This window comes from Xiphophorus couchianus, chromosome 2 (assembly GCF_001444195.1).
Source record: "Xiphophorus couchianus chromosome 2, X_couchianus-1.0, whole genome shotgun sequence".
In the NCBI taxonomy this organism is placed as follows: Eukaryota; Metazoa; Chordata; class Actinopteri; order Cyprinodontiformes; family Poeciliidae; genus Xiphophorus; species Xiphophorus couchianus.
Window position 1 is genome coordinate 12,941,437 of NC_040229.1, and position 21,283 is coordinate 12,962,719.

General features: G+C 38.1%; 1 protein-coding gene across 1 annotated transcript; it reads right to left on the reverse strand.

Moving 5' to 3' along the window:
• Positions 1-1,360: 1,360 nt before the first annotated feature.
• dapk2b (death-associated protein kinase 2b) lies at positions 1,361-21,117 on the reverse strand. Its single transcript, XM_027998935.1, has 12 exons — positions 20,978-21,117; positions 20,316-20,486; positions 11,777-11,998; positions 10,083-10,221; positions 8,097-8,226; positions 7,948-7,996; positions 7,830-7,856; positions 7,592-7,744; positions 6,468-6,513; positions 3,458-3,547; positions 3,273-3,353; positions 1,361-2,322 (listed from the first exon to the last, which is right to left on the reverse strand). Exons 2-12 carry the CDS (start codon positions 20,390-20,392, stop codon positions 2,245-2,247), a joined length of 1,092 nt encoding a protein of 363 aa, XP_027854736.1. The 5' UTR covers positions 20,393-20,486; positions 20,978-21,117; the 3' UTR covers positions 1,361-2,244.
• Positions 21,118-21,283: the final 166 nt, after the last annotated feature.

A 21,283-nucleotide genomic window follows, 5' to 3' on the forward strand; every position in this document is an offset into this window, starting at 1 on the left:
TTAATACTTAGTTGTTTTATTCAGTTGGTAGTAAATATTTAAACTAAAGCATAAAAATTTTAAAATGTGTGATTTTTTATGGGGAAATTTGTACTACAATAATTTCAAGGTTAATTGTTTCTTAAGTGAGTACCCATGGTTCTTTTGGACACTCAGCAGAATTTTATTTGGGTTGTATATGATCCATTCCTAAATCATTCTGTGCTCTGCATTTAACACAGCTTGTTTCAAAGTTGTGAGTCAGCAATGAATTAAATTGGACAAAGGTATTATTTTCTTTTGTTATTAATAATTACTTTGAAATGCCTTGATTTATTTGTGTTGTAGACTAAAACCTTTGTATATGTTGTCCATGCCTCCTTGTCCACCGTGTCACAGGCAATAGGCTAAACAAATTCCATGTATTGATTCCGGTGTATTGATTTCTTCGCTGTTAGATCAAAGTGCCAGATTAAGTTTGTTTTGCTTTTTTGTTTTGAGAGAACCACAGCAGCAAAATCCACTATAGAAACTCCTACAACAGAGAGTATGGAAAAAGCAAACAGGAGAAAGATCAAGGCTAATTCTGAGCTCTCTGTGCAGAAATCCACAGGTGCTCTTGTGTAGAACTGCTTCAGTAAGTTTGTCACAGTTAGTAAAGTGTCTGCTTTGAAGTATTACATAAAAATCGTATGATAAATGAAAACAATGCCGTTTTTATTTGCTTTTCAGCCCGCTGTTGTTATGATCTTCTTTCACTCAAACCAGTTTGTTCAACTTAGAGAAACTTCACCTCTCACAAATGCCAGAGATGAATTTATGATACTTGGAAAACTGGAAAAGGGAATCTTTTATTTATTCCAGACTTCACAGATTTATGTTCACGTATTTTCTTAAATCTTTCTTTATTCTCATGCAGATACAAGCACGCATGCATGGGCTGTTTTCAGTAGCATTTCCTGCTGTTTTTCACTAGGAAAACATACGACTCCATAATATGTCTGAGTAGACCAACAATGCAGCAGGATTCTGAACAATTTCACAATAAATCGACATGAAAGACTAATGAAGCCAAAACTGGCCACAGACTCTCAAGCTGACCCACTTGTTGGTTTCACACTATTTGTACAAACTGGCCTACATTATCCCATCGCCAACTTGTATTTAGTTCAGGTCAGTTTATCCTTTCAATCTCCTTCAACCCAGCTGAGCCCAAACACCCTTACTGGTGTGACAATAAATAATAGCTGGGAGAAAGTTAAAAAAATTAAAAAGCAGGAGATATAAATATGCAAATGTTCCAATATGCATCATGTTTGATGTGTGTGTAAAACTGTTGTTCAGTTACAGCTTTTGACCACACTTTTATATAGCATCAAAAAATGAAAGTATTCTTCAGTTTTATTACACAAAATATCAGTTCATACAGGTATAGCATAAAATGTATTTAAAACTATAAAAGCCCAGATGAAAGTTAAAGGAAACTTAAGACATTTGTTGGAGCTATAGAGCATCTATTTACACCATAAATACGTCACACTATAACAATAATTAAAACTGCAAAATTAGCTTCACATATAAAGATTCATATGGCATCTTTATGTACACGTAAGAAAAAAAAGCAGTTTTTATATGATAATTTACAAGTATACAGTAAACAGGTGGTTCTGTATACAGGCTCACGAGAATTATTGCTGAGCTTGCAAAATGTATATGACAACAGTAAACACTATTTGCGCAGACAGGGCTGCATCTAAGCAGAAAAACATGTAAACATTTGGTTACAAAGATCTGCTACCAATTTGTGATGCTCTGAGAGCTAAAACTTTTAAATTCCCAATACTTGGGAGAGCAGCACCAACATGTAACCAGTGAAAGAAAATAGCAAGAAAAAAAGAAACAGAAAAAAAAAAATGTGTGACTATCAATTGACAGCAGCTGAAGCACTTTTTGAGGCTGCAGTCATAAGAGGAACCCTTCCGCATTCTTGTGCAAGTGTGAATATTCACTAAGAGTTCCTGTCAACAGTATAGCTGCTGTAAATATTCTTCGGCCAGAAAGCAGCTTCAGTTAAAAAGCGGCAGGAGACCGTGTCACACGCAGCAGAATGTGCGCTCATTTTGTCAAAAACTAACCCAGACGTTGCCTTAAACAGCCGTAACTCGAACACATGCGGTTGCTGCACAACTGCTGTGTGCTTCAAAAAATAAAAAATGGTGCAGAGTCACTGTTTTACACCCGAAATAGGGTTTAACCAGTACTCCTTCAGGAAGTACTGCTTCTCTTTCTGGTCTTGGGCCTCCTCTTGAGAATTTCCTCCTCTTGGTCACTTTCACAATCCCTCTGATTCAAAGAAAAAGAAAAAAAAAAGTTGTTTGCATCATTGATATTGTGACAGCAGCAGAGTGTAGAAATAAAAATATGATCTTTTTTAAGCAAAATCCAGAATTACAACTTGAACTATTCTAATCCATCTAACAATGTTTCTGCATTACTGCTGCACATATATGCACATTTGAACCACAAGAAACTATGTATTGGAATGTCCTAAGGTTTTTCCAAAGAAACATCTATATTACATCTATAGGCACGTATGTACTCGGATATAGACTAGTAAAGACGCATGTAAAGGAAGGAATTTCACCATCTGCTCATAAGCATAACAAAATCTATCAAAGTATGCCTAATGTATCTGAAAAGATATATTTTTCAGAAGTAAACTTTTCTCAATTAAACAAATGTACAAAAGTTGCTGGGTATTTTTTATCCACTCCAGTTTAGCACCATTTCTCAAAATACAAATTCTTGCTCAAATATTTGTTTGTTTATATCTAATTAGATACAGCCACATTATCGGCAAGTGTTGATTTGTTGAGGTGTCAAGATAAATATGCTTGCTGCTTTTGTTTAAAACAATCACATCTTATCAAGAGTAGATTTTTTTAAATTTGTTTAGTGTGAGATTCCACATCTTTATCACTATTGCAGACAAATTCGTCCTTATAAATACTTTGTATAAATACAAAATCATAATTATGGTTGGTAAGATTGCTGATCTTAAATTAAAAGGAAAGGTGATTCTAGACACATGTATGCAAGGTTAGGTAAACCACACAACTCTGTTTTCAGTATCTGACAGAAGCAAAGCCCTTGCGGAGACTGTCTGTGAAATGGCAGCTCAGATATGAGATGCTGATGCAAGCAGTCTAAACTTGCATCAGCAAAGTCTGGAGGCAGCTTTCCTAAATTATTCCTCTGCTGCAACTGGTGAACCCTGGCAACGTTCTCCTCACCTGATCCTCTACAGGCAGCTTCTGACCCTTCTTCATGATCCTCGTTAAGTGGTTGCACAAAGCCACGATTCGAAAGGACAGCTGAAAACATCATTAAAAAAAGGTGTGAAATCACAAAATTAACCAAGTGCAATATTTTCCACAGATGATTTAAGAATTAAATCAATCCTCATCATGCAATTTACCTTCCAGCGTCGTCTTGCATACTGCTTTTTAAAGTTCTCCAAGTTGACCACTGAAAGCCTCTTCACCATCGCTTGTCTGGAATTAAGAGGCTAAAGACACACAACATGGGATGACATGACAAAGAAAATATGTGATGTTAAATGTTTAATTCTCCTAGCATCCCACTGCTCAGATGTTGACAACAAACCTAAGATAGGTCAAGGGTCTTGCTAAAATTGCAGTTTAAAAAGTGAGTTTATAGTAAAAAAAAAAAAAACATATTTTATTTCAGAGTTAAAGAAAAAAGAAGGCACAAAAATGTGAGAAAAAAAATATTTATTTGGAAAAGCAAATTAAAGTAGAATTAAAGAAATACTGTATATTTATACACCAGAGGTCTTATAATGGGTGATGGATCCTTGTCATCTCCATGAACAAAAAGTAAACAGTTTTAACGCTGAGTAAATGTGCAAATTTAAATGAATCAAAAGCAGAAATAACATGTTTTAACAAATCTTTAAGAAACAATAATTACCATCAAGTAAAATAAATAAATACATAAATACGGAAATAAAATAATAAAGAAAAAAATTAAATATTAACTTTCCGACATCATTAAATTAAGAAAAGTGCTTGATTTTGTGCTCAATGTGAAATACTTTCATTTTTAAGGAACCAACATAATTACAAGTTTTAAAAGTATTTCAGAAACAAACTGTAAATATAGTTTTATGATCTACAAAAAGACACTAATTTCTAACAATGTCTGAGTTCAAGCCGGAACCATTAGGAAATTAGATAAGTTTATTTTTGGACAGGGAGCTGAGCCTGTTAGTAGTTGGTATGGGGATGTGAGACAGACGAGCTCAGACAAGGAGCGCAAATGAGTGATAACGCACTGAACCCATCAGTGAACAGATAGAGAAAACCAAGCTACCGTACTTCTTCAACTGATAAGCCAGTCTCCTAAACATTGCTTAACTTTGTATAACTAATCTATTTCTAGTATTTTACGTTGTTCCAAACATGAGATGAACTACACTAGAATCCCTGAATTAAACTTTCAATCTGAGTGGGTTTGGGAAATAAGAAAACTTCTATACCTGCGAGACCAAATGTTAACAAGTGATACAGAGAGTTGAGTCAAATTATAAGAAGTTGTAGCTATAAATGTTTTTTTTTGAATAGAGGAAATAAGAATATTTAAAATCAATGAGACAAGACAGCCAGGTTATAAAATCTAAGTTGCTGCACAGTTGCAGATGCAAACCTAAACTCACATCCAGCGATGATGAAACCAGCTACTCATGACATTCCAGGAAATTTCTGGTAAAATCATTTCTAAAGAACTTAACACCACATAAGTATTTAAATAAATAGTAAAGGCAAGCAGTCTCTGTGTTACTTCCTGTATGTCCATCTATGTTCAAAGAAACTAACTGAGTAACCATTTTCTCCTTTAGTTTATCATGAAAGCAAAAAAATAGGCTTTTTTTCACAAAATTCTACTTCATGCTCATATTTCCTGTACTAAAAAGGTGTTTCTAACACATACTAACTAACTTTTGTACCTTCATCTACAACCATGGTTCTCAGACTGCAATACAAGTATCAACACCTGCATTCATTTTTCTTTCATTGGAGATTTTGTCATCGATCATTTACAACAGATTCACGGAAATGAAGAAACAACTCGAAAAGAAATATGACCAGGTGCTTTGTTCCATCTATACCAAACCTTACTTTGCTCTTCAAAACCTTATAACGGATGACAGCCAAATTTGACTGAATATGTTGGCGCTGGGAGACTCCATTCCTACATTAGGCAGACCCTCATATATGGTTTGGTCTCTGGACACAGTTCAGATCCGCAGGACTCCTGCGTCAGAGCCTGGTTTACGTCTGCAATCAGATCGCCGTTCTGGATGCTCCATTAACTCCCTCAGGAGTTGATGGAGCTCCCAGTTCAGCTCCAGCCTCATGATGTCCACCTGGCTCTGCCTGATGTTCTCCGGAGTCACATTTATCGCCTTGACGTCCTCCTGCTACTGCCTCCATTTTACAAAATTCAAAGTGAGTCTGAGAGGGTAGTTTCCTCACAGCTTTGCTCTGCCCCTTGTACTAGGCCTCCTTGTCGACGTAGATGGAGGACTGCTTCCACGCCGCATTGCATTGTGCTGTGGGGACCCTGCACCTCCAACGGCCCCTTCTCCATGAAGCCAATGTGCCTCACCACACAAGTAAAGCACTCCACATTAATGTACGTGTTGTTTTGAGGCAAGCTGCGGTGTGACTGGATGCTGTACTCCTTCAGATGTTTGCTTTCCAGCTTTTCGGTTTTCTTCTCGGCTCCAGACACATTGCCATCCTCCTCCGTTTGGCCGCAGGACTTAAGAAGGATTGAAGGAGGAAGGGGGGAACACTGAGTGAGAGGCAGTCACACAGATCCATCTTGAAAACACACACTGTGGTGAAAATCCCAGTAGATGAGCCACAGTGGTGGTTAGTGCATGAAGATGGTAAAAACACAGCAAGCATTCTTGATGAGTGTGTAATATTTCCTGGTTTCATGCTCTGATCCAAACAGGATGGTGGGACTTTACAGCAAAAAAAAAACAAAACACCTTTTACATGCATAACAGCAACCATTGTGAGTTAACTTCCTCTATGTCGAAGGCTGTTGCATTTCCTCGCCATCAAAATCGGTTCAGTCACATCTAGACATAGAGACTTTTCACACAGCCTCAGGGTCTATATGATGTCGTGGGTGTAAGTTGTGAAGGGTGAAATAAATACCCCAGGTGGGAGTGAAGTCCAGAAACATACAAAAGCCAGTGGGTGTAAACTCAGGGACTCTGAGACTGCAGTCAAACATCTTTGAACTTTAAATGATAAATCTACTTTTCCTATGAGTAGTGACTCCGTTACCGGGACACGGTAACATTAGCAACCTCTTTTGTTTCATTTTCAGTAAGACATGACTAGAACAACACCAAACATGCCCCAGAGCAGTCTGAGTCCACCACATACCTTAATCCACGGGTGATTCAAGGCATCTTGGATAGTCATTCGTTTTCTGAAATTGACAGAAAAAGGGCAGCTGAGTAAACAAGTCTGTCACACACACGGCGAGCTAGTCTGTCATGCATTACAATTAAACTGTCTAAGGAGTTAAGTCAGATGAAAAAGCTCTCAGGAATATCATGTTTCCTAAAGTGTTATTTAAATGGAAACAGATGTTAGAAATAAGAGGTCACATGATGCAATTAAAGATAAGTATTATTTTGTCTATGATAGTTAGCTTATGTTTTAGCCACAGTTTGTTTTACTGATATGATACATAATATTGTCATGAACACAACGTACAAACAGTGCCTTACAGAACTGTGTGTACTAGTTGAATTCCTTCATATTAATGTGACATTTTGAAGTGCTAACCTCCCCTTTCTTTTTTTTGAAAACATGGATATTTTACATAATATGAAATGTGTGGTGCATTTGTCAAACAAATACAAGGCTCCTGGATGAAAACTTGTTAGAGTCTAAGAAAAATTATACTTGGCCTAAAGTTCACTTTCCATAGGACATAACCATAAGCGTACAACCAGAGCAAAAATACAATGGTTTCAAAGCATATTCATGTGTTGGAATGGTACTGTCAAATTCCAGAGCGGTATTTAGCTGATCATCTGTGGCAACACTTGAAAATGTGTGTTTAAATATGCTTTTCATCCAGTCTGACTGATCTTGGGTTATTTTAGAAAAGAAAAGAGAACACATTTAATTTACAGAAGCTCAAAGATGGTACAGAGACACCCTGAAAGACATTCTGCTGTTCCTGCAGAGAAATGTTGCTTCTTCAAAGTATTGACTCAAACAGGATGAATATCATTGTGCCTTGCAGTTTTTAGATTTTTAACCGTTAAACACTTTTCACATGAAGTATTATTTTCCATAGCACAATCATGCATCACCTTGTGCCACATAAAAGCCTAATAAAACACACTGAAGTTTGCAGTTGAATGTGAAATCGTTCAAATGGTATTAATACTTTGGCAAAGCACCGAGTGCCATAAATCTGGACTGACTGATGTTTGACAACAGATCTCCTGTAGCATGTCAGATTGTCCCTCAGCTGTTTTCCATTGTTTTACCTCGTGTCCTTTTCCAGTAGCTGCCTGATGAAGCTCTTGGCCAGCTCGCTGGTATTACTGAAAAACTCTTCATCAAAGTCATAGTCCACCGCTGAGATGTTTCCCAACGTTTCCTGCTTTGTTTCACCAAGGAAAGGCGAGATGCCACTCAAACTGAAACAACAGCACAGAGATATTTACACACTGACCAGGACCTTCTCCACATAATCCCCTCCGACGCATTGAGACACCAACTCACAGTATATAGGTGATGACTCCGATGCTCCTGTGAAAACAGCACAAGATTAATCCAAAGTTATGCACAGCGGCTTGTTATGTGGAAGCCAGCAGGGTCAGACGTAATTAGAGGCTCTCACCACATGTCTGCCTCCAGTCCTAGCTGCTCATAGTTGACTATCTCCGGAGCTGAAAATAGACAGAGCAAAGTTAACTTTGCAGACTACAAAGGGTCAGGCGACAAGCAATTGGAGTGTGAAAATATTCCAGAAGGTAAAAAAGCTCTTACCCACAAATTCAGGTGTTCCAAAAATGTTTTTGAAATCTGCCCCAGGTTTTATTTTGTGTGCCAGTCCAAAGTCTATGACTTTAATGCGCGGTAGAGGGATACTCCTGTCCAGCAGCATTATGTTTTCAGGCTACAGGACAAGCACAACAAAAGCAGACGTTTTTTTAACAGCTTTTTCTTTTTTTGTGTGTTTGCTTGTTTTGCTGCTAAGATTGGATAATGAGTGAACAGGTAGTCAACTCAGGTTACCTGGATAAAACTGCCTTTATATGTATGCATTAAAGAAAAGCAGGTATTTGTGTTAGTGCAAATTATAAGACACATTTTCAAAGGTTCTTGTATCTATTAGCTCACTGCAGTTTTGCTACAGAGGTTCATTTTATGCATTTTGTGATATGCATAAAATGCATAATCACATAATCACATGGAAATCTTTGACATGCAAATATTCAAAGCACAAACTGGAAGGCGGTCTGTGGGCCTCCCTGTTTGCTGCTTTTTCCACACAGGATGCCAGCAAGGGTTGGTTGAGTAATATGATACAATTCTGGTCAGATTCTGCAAATATTTCTCAATTCAAAAGCTTTTTACTCTTTGTGACCTTTGTAAAAAAAAATTGTATATAGCTCTGACACATGGGGGAGAAAAGTGGCTCAGATAAGCTCCATTTCAACAAAATAAAAAGAGAAATATTTTAATCCCCAAATATAAAAAAAAACAAACAAACATCCAGTTCAATCATAATCCAATGAATAATTAAAGAAGAAAAAAAGAAAATTTAGCTGAAGGAATATTGGCTTTTTTTTTTGGCAGAATATGAAAGTTTAAACATAAGCTAACATTGTTAATCCCGGCTGTATTTAGCAGAATGAGGTGAAATGTGGAAATTGGGGTTGGACATACTTTTCCTGATTTCCTGAGCAGAGTCTGCCAGCAGCTAGGCATCCTTTTCATCAAATACCCCTTAGCTGCTGAAGCATATTGGCTAACAAGACGCATTTACAAAGAGCAAGCAATGAATCACTGTGTTGCAAACTGAATAGCCATTGTATGCAGTGATGCTTTTTCATAAGGGCGATACGGCTCAGAGCCTGTCTGCTGTTCCCAAAGCAAGTTAACCGCTTCCCATTTTTACGAGCCCAGAACTATGCATAGTCTAAGCACTGTAATGAAATATGACTTTATCGATTAAATGGGGTCAAAATTGATTTGCAGCTTTTAAAAATCTAAATGTTTAGAATGATAAACTGGTACTGGATTATTACCCTCCCCAAAGACTCGTTTAAACTTTATTTTTATAAATTTTTAAGAGGAGAGACTCAACCAAGGAACTAATCTAGAACTGCCACTGATTGTATGACCCAAACATGACCGAATGTGAGGTAAAATCTCTGGGATGGTACGATTACATGTTTCTTAGTGGTTCAACACTTCCAGCAACTTATTTCTCTCTTTATGAGAAAGGCATCTCAAATGTATGTGTGTTTCAAATTTGAAAATGCAAAAGCATTGGTGGGGAAAAATATATATCTACAAATCATCCCTTTTCCGTCTTCCAAACATAATGCACTTTATCATTGCTTTATTGGAAAATGAAGGACCAGCTGGATTTGTCATGACTAATAGGTTGAGGCTTGGGTTCAATCTACATCAACACTCTCTCACTTTAAATGCAGAAAATAAAAAGAGTGAAAAGGAGAGTAAAAAAAGAGAAAGAACAGCAATTTTAACAAACCTGCGTGGGCGACCCGGCTCTCTGAGAGAGAAGAGATAACCTTGTGGAGTTGCTATCTGACTGTCTAAATGCTTCCAACCCCAAAACAGGAAGGATATGTGTATCAGAGAGGTGAGACATCGCCTCAGAAACATTAAAGACTTGCTGGTTGAATTTCACACAATGTTCCCAAAGCCCTAAACCCCATAAATCTTGTTGAGGGGAAGGATTTAGTCGTGGGTAAAGTCTAATAGTGATGGAACATACCGTACCTTTAAATCAAAATGCGCAATCCCCTTTGAATGGAGGTACTGCACCCCGTCTAGTATCTGTTTAATAAACTGAGTGGCCTCCTCCTCACAGAGAGACTCTTTCTGAGCCAGGAAATCAAAGAGCTCCCCTCCGGAGACCCTGCGAACACACACAGACATGTACACACTTGCTTATTGTGGACTCAGATAATCAAGAGCAAGGGCCTCTGCACTCCTTTATCTATAGTGTGCACTCAGGAGCTGGATGCCCAACTCCTGGATGCCTTAGATACAGAATATATGTTTGTTGTATCAACTCGGGAGACATTAACTCTACATATGAATCACTGTTTTCCCTCCATAAACCTAATGAAAAAGCTTATGGCGGTTTATGCATAAACAGAGAACCATCTTGCAGCTAACAACCTGTTGAATCTGTCAGTCATTCAACAATAATTGGATTGGGTTTTCTCTGGTCCTAATTAGGCCCTACATTTTCCCAGGCCCTCGTTGGACACAAAGGGGGCCTGCTGGGGCATAGGCATTATTTTCTTTGTCAGATCATTTGGTTCTATCTCACACACATGATCGTTTCCAGCCAAAGTGTTTAAACAAACAACAGTTTCAGCAAACAGTTCATGTGAGCAGAAACACCAAAGTTCAAGGCCAGTGAGTTGCGCTAGTTATTCAACTCAGGAATACATTTTATAAGAGATTGTTCTGGCACTAATAAACACTTGAATACTTCCACATTCTGTCCCATGACAACGTTCCAACTATAATTTTATTATGATTTTGCATGACAGATCAACAGCAGCAGAGTTGAATGGAGGGACAATCTTTCTCCAGGATAACCATTGTCATTCAGTCCTGGAATCTCACCTTAATGGGAAAGTGATTGCCGAAAGATGGCTGTCATAAATCGTGTTTAAAGTTTGCTGCTAGCCTTGTGGAGGGCAAAGTAAACATGTGGAAGAAGTTACTCTGGTCAGATGAGACCAAAATTCAGTTTCTTGGCACACATGGCAAGAAACTAACATGCTATACACACCATCATCGCAATGAAACATGGAGGTGACAGCATCATATTGTGGGGATACGTTTTATCAACTGGGTCAGGAAAGCTAGTTGGAATTGTATGGGAAACTGGATGAGGCTAAAATCGGGGCAATCCTGCAAGAAAACCTGCAAATGCTTGACTGAGGTGACAGTTTAAATTTCGTTGTTCTTGTGACAATGACAATAAAGATCTATCTATCTATCTATCTATCTATCTATCTATCTATCTATCTATCTATCTATCTATCTATCTATCAGTTCACCTTTCATCAGGACAACAACCCTAAAATACAACCAGAGCTACAGTGGTTTGGATTAAATTCAAGCAGTATTAGAGCGGTCAGGTCAACCTTTAGATCTAAATTTAGGATCTGAATTACACTGCTCTCCATTCAGTCATGGTATTTTGTGCAAAAACTTCACATGCAAAGCTTTGTACACCTTTATTTCCAAAGCTCTGGGGGGAAACACAAAATCTCCTTGAATAGTAATATAAAGTGCTGCTCAACACATAAAAAACACAATAAAAATAGGCTTTATCTGTAATGTCAAAATGTGAAAAAAACTAAGCATGTACATTTAAAGCTAATTTGTTTTAACCAAAAATACAGAAGCATATAAGCCACAATGGCTGACTGAATCGTGCAGTGACTCACAGTTCGAGGATGAGCACCACGTCTGTGCGGTTCTCATACACGTCATGCAGCTCTACAATGTTTGGGTGTTGGATCTCCTGCAGGATGTCCACCTCTCTCTCAATCTCCTCTCTTTTCACGCCCCGTCTGCTGACTCGACTCTGGCGCTTTTTGATGAACTTGGCAGCAAACGCAGTGCCTGTGCTCTTCTCTTTACAACGCCTGACAACTGCAAACTGCCCACTGTGGAGACAAAGGAAAAAAAGCAAGATTATTAATAATTAGCATGATAAATATCTTCAGTCGTTTGGTATATAAGTTTGGAGCAGGTGCCATTTTATGACAACAGGACATAGCTAAACAAATACTGAGCAGGAACCTGTGTGTCAAAAGTGTCTGAAATATTCTGATGCAGTTCATTACTTCCTGTTTCCTGAAGAGACAGAGAACAATCAACCAGGCTGATCGTGTGGACAGAGTCTCTCACCTCCTACTTCAACTAACTTCCTGCCAAAGCTCTTCCTTCTTTTCCAGCATCTAGTCCACTGAAAGAATCCCACAAAGTCTGAATATTTCATAACAGAGGTGCAGCTTTCAGACCATCCACAATTGGTTCATTGTGTTTTTATGTGTTTTGCTACAGCTGCTGAATTCTTGACCCTTAATGGATGAGCTCCTTTTGACTCTGTTAAACATCGTACTTTTGCTGTCATGTGCATCTGTAAGGTCTTTTCAGTCAGAAATGACCCACCAACATAATGAACTACACGTATGAAAACATTTCCAACACAACATCCAGTTAACAATATATAGGAAGCCTAAGACTTTGTTTTGAGGGGATTTTCAGACTAAAGTAATCTTGCTGCCTCTCCTGCTGCTTCAGTCATTTCCTGCTGCTGTGGACTGACCGCCTGACTCTATACATCCCGACTGGGAAAACAAACCTCTGGGTCACTCGGCCATTATTGTTCGATGACGCAAAATATGAGTGGAGTACATGGGCATGTTTATGAAAAAAATGCTTGTATCTTTTGCAAATGTTGCACAACCCTAATAAGGTCATTTAAGGCTAAATTGCATATCTGCAAACAGCTGGAGTATCGAATTTATATACTTGTTTACACAACATTCAAGAATAAAACATTTTCTTTTGAGATGGTGTGCCTGAGAGCGACCTTACATCAGGCTAAATAATGACTATCAATCACAATAATGTAATCATAGTTCATGAGTCTTCGCAGAGTTTTTCTGTTTCTTCATATGCTTCATGTTATTTTATTTTTTTAATGAGGCTGCTAATGACTTAGCCATCAGGTTTTACTTAGACAATTGTAATTGTTCATTCTGAGTAACATGATTTTTTGTACCTCATCAGACCAGCAGATTCTGCTGCCTGTGCTCTAGAAATACATTTGGAAACCCCCCTGTTAACTGAACTTAAAGTCTCATATGTCACAGCTACAGTGATGTCTATCATTTCCTATGATTTTCATATTCATAACAAACCTCCCGCGTAACAAGGGCTAGTTTTACATAATACTGTGGTTCTACTTGGAAGCAAAAGAATACTGGCTCCAGACTTACTTCATTTTGTAATAATAAAAGTTACTGTTTTGAGAGATAAATTTAACTCCTTAATCTGTGGAAAAAATTTTTCACTTTCTAGTGGTTTGCTGGTATAACAAACCACGAGAAATGTCTGAGCTTTCCTGTCTGAGCTGATGGAAGTCAAGGACTTTGTTTCCCATCACATTCTAAATGTGTTTAGACCACGGGATGATGTGTTACTTGTTGTGTCCCTCTGTTAACATGTCCTCTATCTGCTGCTGAGTGGAATGGGTTTGATAGGCAGGTAGGCTGAGAAGGTTTCTTACACAGTAGCAGCTGTGGCTGAACCTTCTTGTGTACCTTTAATAAGTGCTTACACAGACAACACTGGTGCATCTCAGAGGAAATGAATAGAAAGCAAACATTGTGGTATAAAGTTACAGCTGATTCTTTGAGTCCTCTTCAACCACAATGTTGTGTGAGAGTTGAACCAATTTGTTGTTTTATAGACACACCCAGCACAGCTCACTGCTGAAAAGTATCCTCTGTGATCCTCCCACCTAGAAAATAACAAAATGCTAACCAGTATTACTTAGGCACCTGATGAGAGAAGAATTGAAAGTTCACATTGCACATCACAGAATGAAGCGTGACTGCCGTTTAAACAGCTTACTAAACGCAAGATTCATTCACTTTGGTGGCTCTTAGTGGCTAATTGCTACGTCAATTAGTCACTCTAGTCATTATAATAAGTAGAATTTTCCAAAAGGATTACTTGTTCAAGCACATAGATCTGTCCTTTCAGCACAAACAAACAAACAAACACAGAAGTGCTATTGGAAGTGTTTCAAACATTCCCAATATAGAGAGAAACAGAGAGGGAGGAAAAACTATCATGCTGGGTTTCACATACGACTTAAGTCAAACCCAAGTTGTTCTGACTGCAAACTGGAAGACCATCCGGATGTGCTAAATGTTGTGTGATTCATGACCTAACCACAATTTGACACACACGCTAATAAAAGTGTACTTTGTTGCATTCTTCAGTATTCCAACAAAATTTTGCAGTGTTATATTGGAGTTTTTACAATGTTCCAATCATGTAGCCGCAATGCTGGATTATGAAATTGAAACGGGACAAACACCAAACTCTCCCACCTGGAATTTCAATTTTATACACTCCCTTATTCTATTTTTTTTTTCATCTTTACCATGTGCATATTTGCCATTGAGAACTTTTTGCTCATTGCCTTTTGTTAGTAGCACAAAACTATGTTGTAAACCAATGAATGTTTACCTCAGAATACCAAACTGAAAACATCTAAGTCCTGCTGGGTTGCTGTTTTGTAACGTTCTGGGGAATCTTTAGACATACTGATTTGGTATACCAAAATTCAGAATGCCATTAGACAGGTAAAGACATTAACGGGTGTTCTGCCTGTGAGTCTGTTGAAGAGGAATGCATTTCAACTGTTGCTTTGTGCTGTAGATAACTTTCAAGAAGCCTTTCTATTAAAGCCCTAAAGCCATGGGTTCTTTCGAAGGTTTATATTCAATGTGAACATGTTTCAGCACAGAGCACAAGGGAAAGTGAGGATTTAATTTGCAACAGTGCCCCAGAAGCTGTTGCATATACATGTCTCATTGTAAAAATAACTACAGAGTGGGTGGATGGGGGCTAAAGCAGTTTGGAAACTCAAATACTCCCTCTGTACGATCTGTTCACAGGCCATCTCCACCCTTGAGCCCTCCCTGAAAGACTGACCCTGATATTGAAGACCATAATTATGTGTGAACTGAGGAGGAGGGAAGTGGACCTAAAGAATTTCTTTTGCAAAAAAACAAGCATCAAATGGCCTGAGGGGAGGAAGTGTCACATGGTAAGCAATCCTAGGAATCTCCTCTAAGTATATAAGCTTGAGATTGATAGATGCTATTAAAATATGAGAAAGTGGCCAAACCAGCTGTCAGTGTACAGGCTTTGTTTAAGTGTGGTCACAAAGTGTAGAGTAACAGCAGAGAGAGGAGTGATGGTGGCAGTGCTGTATGTCTTCGTATTTAAGCTGGTCGGTGTGGCTGAAAGTGTCACGTCGCTCCAGAGTTTCCATTTCCAACAGCTGACAGGCCATTATCCACAGACAAGGTGGAGAGAATGCTCGGACAATGGCGCCGACGAGATATCAAAATGTGCTTCTCAACTGAGTAACTGCTGGTTCTGTGTGACAAAGACAGTTAGAATGATAGCTGATTCACCGTCCGAAACCGATCATCTCCGTCATCTGCACACCAAATGTTGAGGTGCTCAGGGGGAAGCACATGGATATCCTCTAATGGGCGTGAAAACACTAAATTAGACTAACAGACATTTATTTGCTCTAAAAATGGCATCTTTTAATGTTCTATACCCTGAAAATGTTCAGAATGTCTCCCGAATGATTAATTATCAGAAGAGCTGCAGCGCTGCGTATGAATTGACCTCTGTCAAACAGGAACTTTAGGAATTCCAGAAAGTTCACCATGTAATTTTTTTTTTCTTTTTTACTCAAAAGCAGCAATGTCTGTATCCCAGAGCAAACTACACACACTCTTTTCCTACTCCTCACATAAATACAAAAATACATGCCTGCTGTCTGGAGTAAAGATATATGGTGTGCAGTATAGCGCTTTCACAACCATATGTGAACTCTTGTTTATTCATAACATCTGAGTCTGAAATGTGTGTTGCTTCTTACTTCTTCAAACTGACAATGTTTCTATAGTTAATTTCTTTTACAGGACCTTGTCTTGTGTGACAGGACAGAAATACAGTTTCCTGTAAACATTTGCCTATCAGTTGCTTAATAAGAAATACATAGTTTGCATTTTGCTTTATTACTGTAGCAACTGCATTTCTGGTTTTGCATAGACAACAGAAAATAAAATAGTTATTTTTATTCTGATATTTATCCATCATATGACCAAACAAGTTTAGTATGAAATATGATTATGAAAACAAAAAACTCAAACATCCATATTTGTCTGAGGAAGGAGTAAAGGGGTGGGGCAGCATTACGTCCTTCCATGCTCAGCCAGAGAAAACTCACTCCAGATACTGATTTCTGGAAAAAATCAGTGGGTTTAAAAACAGAACTTTTAGGCCCTTGCTTGGACCACACTAAATGTCACAGGATATATAAACAAAATAATTGAGGTTTAATTTGAGGAAAAAACATATTAGTATGAAAGATCGTCATTGATTCTTTTATCATAAGAACAGCTAACATTAAGAAAACATTACTTCTATTTCTTGACTTTTAGAGGAAATAAAGGGACTGCTGTGAAGTGTTGCCAATATGGTTTAATACATTTGACTTTTTCCAACAAATCAATTAAAATATCTCCTCAAGCAATCCCTTCTTAATCATATAATAAACACAAACATTCACAGGATAGAGGGGCTCACAGAATTAACAAATTAGTAGAAAATGATGGGAATCAGATGCTGCAGCCTTCACAGTCACCAGATCTTGACTAAGTTGTGTGCTTTGGAGAAGAAGTGACTAATAACAAACCTCGCAGATGGAGTAATGTTGTTTGGACGAATGTTTTATCCCTCAAGACGCATTCCAGAGACTTGCAAAATCGCAGCTAAGCTGTGCTGACGTTGTTCTGGCAGAAAGTGGTGACCCAACACATTATTAGGAGGTGATTTATGGATGGTCCCTACGGATTAGTGTTTATGTCAGCTTGAATAAAAGAGTTGGATCTGTACATAAAAGAATGATATAGCCATGTGTATAACACTGCTTGTAAAAACCAATGTCAAACCTGTCAGGATGTTGTCAAAGAGCAACGGCCAAATTCATAGTGACGTCAGTCAGGATTTCATCACGAACAGAAAAGTTTAGACATCTTTCTTCCTGTTTAGGCATGCAAAGAGAAAGGGTGCTCCCTTTTTTATGACAACAGAGTACCAAGTTTTTGTTGTCTCATCCAACCTTTTTTCTGATATAACAGCACAACTAGTTTCATATGTATCATGACTAGTCATGGGCTGGTTTCCAATATTAAAGTACACCAAGTGAATCACTTACTATTCCAAAACTCATACAGTAATCTGTGATAATGTTTTAAAGATTTAAAGAGAAAGTGTCAGGGTGATCAGGGTTTTATCCAGCTGTAAGAACATAAGTAAATACAACAATGTCCCTCCCCTAAAAGTGGTGAGTTGACTGGGAATAAAAAGGCTACTACACTTTCACTCCCTTAGAAGCAGACATGTTCAGCTTTCCAAACAAACAGTCATTCTGTGTAAAATAAAAGATTGCCACCCATCATTCTTACTAAGTTAAGCAAAAAAAAAAAAAAAAACCTCCATAATCAGACAATCTTCAGCTGGAGTGGCTCAAACCAGTGACTGGGGGTCACTGGTTATTCAAATCAGTAATCACACTAAATTAAATGCAATCTCATAATATTGACCATTTGTACATATTAATAATTTAATTAATAATAGATATCGATGACACTGGCAAGACTGAGGGAAGAAGATTAAATTCTACATTTTAAATGTTGGTAACACTTACATCATAGATAAAAGTGAAACTTATTGTTTACAGAGCTAACCAATCTTCCTTCTGACATTTGCTTTTGTTACACCACATGAAGCAGGGGAATGTACCAGTGTGAATGTGAGGTTATTACGTAGATGGCAAAACAGTTACAGTACCTCCAAGGGCGTAGGTTTGGTCTAAGTTTTGGTGGGACCTTACAACTTACTCACCAACTCACCAGCATTTAAAATGAATGCTACCACTGCGTAGTACGGTATATAGAAATATTAAACTAATCAATGTAGATTTTCGTTTATTTATTTTGCTTTTGTTAAAAAATACATGTTTTTTTTTTTTTTTTAATTTATATGGCAAAAATTGGTCGGGACTATTTTATATCCCTTGAATATTGGTCGTGACATGTCGCGACCGTCCATACCCAAACCTACGCCCATGAGTACCTCACATCTAATGACTTACACCTTGAAGCTTGGGTTTGTTCAGGGGAAAGAACACAACTGTCCTCAGTGGTACAAAACACCATCGACAGTAGGGCAGAATGATGAATTATCAACCCACTAACGACTAGCTCAACATCTCCATGGAGCATACAACCTACTGACCCCCCAAAGTTTACTTTTGGTGATCTTATTCAACCTTTCCAACACCTGAGGAACAGTTACTCAAGTGGAAAGCTATGAATCATTAAATGTACGTCGTGTTGATTCATCTGTCTTGTTTGGAAAATTGTCACACAATTGAGGTGTAAAACAGAGTTGGCGACTCGCTGTGTCTCTTTAAAATTTTTGGTTTTCACTTTCTGTGGTTTTTCACCACAGGATTCCGGGTTCTCATGATTGTGCTTCAGAGCATGTATCGAGATAAACTCAGAGCAGAATTTTCATGCTTCAACACAACTGATATTATCAGGATTTACAAAATGCACGTCCTTGTCAGTAATGCAAAACATTTTTCAGCTGTTCTCAAAGGAACAATTATTCTTGAAAAAGTTATCTATATTTATTCAATTATTTGTATTCAGTTCCATGAATTTTAACAAACTTGTAAGCTAAACTTTTTCACATTATGCAACATAAAGGCCACAAACTTTATTTCATTGGAGGGGGGGGGATGTTTTGTTTTATAGACAAAAACAAAGTAGATCATAGTAATTGTGAAGTGAAAGGAAAATGAAACACCAATGTCTAGCATGCACATGTATGTAGCTCCTCTAATCAGTGCCTGTCTTCACCTTGGCAGAAGCAGAAGACATGGCTAGCATTTCTACCAGTTTTACACATCAGAGACTAAAATCCTTGTGCATTCTTCTTTGCAAAATAGACAAAGTTCAGTCACAATTAAATTGGAACATCTTTTTTTTTTTAAGTATTGCTGCAGATTCTGAAATGGATTTAGGTCTGGGCTTTGACTTAATTATTTTCTATGGGCTATTGAAAACTGGAATTAATCATTTTATTACTGTTGAATACCTCTGCACATTACGCTTTTTGTCATTTAATTTGTAAAATAAAAAATAAAAAAAGAAAGAAAAAGTTTAAAAACCATGTATCATTCACAATCAAATGTGAAAATTCCATTTTGCTTCATAAATATTCACTATATTTTGTTGATCTAAACCTGAAAACAGGCTGAGGTTTGTGTTTGTAGGCTGAAAAAGTTGAAGGAGTATGAGTAATTTCTTGTTTTGCTGTAAATATTATCAGCTTTCAGTTATCTGTGGAAAATTCCAGAGATAAGTGATTGGGGAGTTATTCATAAATCATTGATTACTTTCCACAGTTATTAATGACCTAAAGATGGTCTTTAAACTATTGGTCTTTAAACTATACATACCATGTTGGGATAAAATGGGTTGCTTTGTTAGACATTCTTCTTCCTGTGGTGTAAACATACAAGTGGTGCAGCCGAGACAAAGATGTTTTGGAGGAAATGGCCATGAAAAAGCATTAGGACACAGTGTGTTTACTTGGTTTAACAGCGAAAAGGTTAGAGGTCACCATCCGTTTACATCCACTCTATCTGCTGCTGCACATGCCTAAGCCGGCAATTACAAAATAGATACGTGGCTTCCTCAGTGAGTCTATATTGTTCTCTGAGAACTTCCTTAAATTCATTTCCCCAGGAGACAGGTAGGTTTGCTTCAAAAATATTTGTAAGTGTTGTACCCAGAAATCAGCTCTGATAATAGCAATAATAATAATAATTAATTATCCCAAACACATCCTGTTTGTCTGATTGTGTTTGCATGTCAACTTTTATCTCATGTAGTAAACTCCAACCCGGTTAGTCACAGTGACACTCCCCAACTCAAGTTTAAACAGGCCAGCTGTGTGCATACTTTCATACACTGAGCCACGCAGCCCGCAGAGACCTCAACCACACACACACAATACAGAGTGACATTTAAAGAGCAGGGAGGAAATATCTTCCTCTTCACACAACTTTGAGGGATTCCTCACCTTCCCAGTTCTTCTCCAAGATCATAGAAGTCCTCCACGTTCTCCTGCTTGAATACCGCCATGCCAGGTGTCCTCATTGATGTGGCGGTCTCCTTGACGTGTGCTGCAGAAGCCTGTGGATCAGTCTCCCCTGGAGCAGTCTTCCTATTTATCAACTCCACAGGTTCGACTCTGTTGGTGAATAAAGGGTGTTCATGTTGGTCTCTGACTTAAGGCATAACATTTTTCTACCACATGTTCCAGCTTGCTGTAGCTGCACCTACTTTCACATCACAGCAGAAAAGCCATCAACTTGACCGGCAAACACAATGCAAAACAATAATGACTGATACAAATGATCTATAATATAGGAGTACTACCAGTTGGACAAAATAGGAATTTTAGTTCTTGCGATTATTGAAGGATTAGAGAGGGAAAGAGGATTTCTGCGTAATTAGGGCAAGGCCTCTACTGTGAAACATTTTATCTGGAACAAACATAAACTGATTAAAATTACAAGGCCTTTCCGGGTGTTCTGCTTGAAAATCTAAAGACAAACTGGAAACAAATAGTCTACCTTGGCTGTGAACAGATTGGTACAAGCAAATACAAACTGAAAAGCCACAAACTTCCTATCTAGTGAGTTTCACAAACTGCCATCAAACAGACACTTGAGGTTGTACCGTCAGTAAGATGGAGAGTAGAGGATAAAAACTGCATCAAGTCCCACGTCTCCTACAGCCGGTCCGGTCCTCTCATAGGTGCAGCAGCTGAGGCAGAAACCTGGTCCTCTGGCTCCTCTGCTGCCAACTCGCACAGCAAACCAGTCAGGCTTTGTTTCTACACAAGTCCCTCCCCCCACAAACCCGTCTTTACTGATCTGTTATGAAGTATAGCGTGCAGCAGAAGAGAGGAAGGCAATCAGCAACGATCACCGCATGTCTGCTATTTGGTCTGACATGGTTTTTGAGGAACTGAGAAAAAAATTT

Coding starts and splice junctions, on each gene's coding strand:
- dapk2b (XM_027998935.1), bottom strand. CDS start 20,392: ATGAGGACACCTGGCATGGCGGTATTCAAGCAGGAGAACGTGGAGGAC. Junction 10,222..11,776: donor GTGGTGCTCATCCTCGAACT/GTGAGTCACTGC, acceptor GTGTGTTCGCAG/GGTCTCCGGAGGGGAGCTCT. Junction 7,745..7,829: donor GGAGTCATCACCTATATACT/GTGAGTTGGTGT, acceptor CTGTTGTTTCAG/TTTGAGTGGCATCTCGCCTT.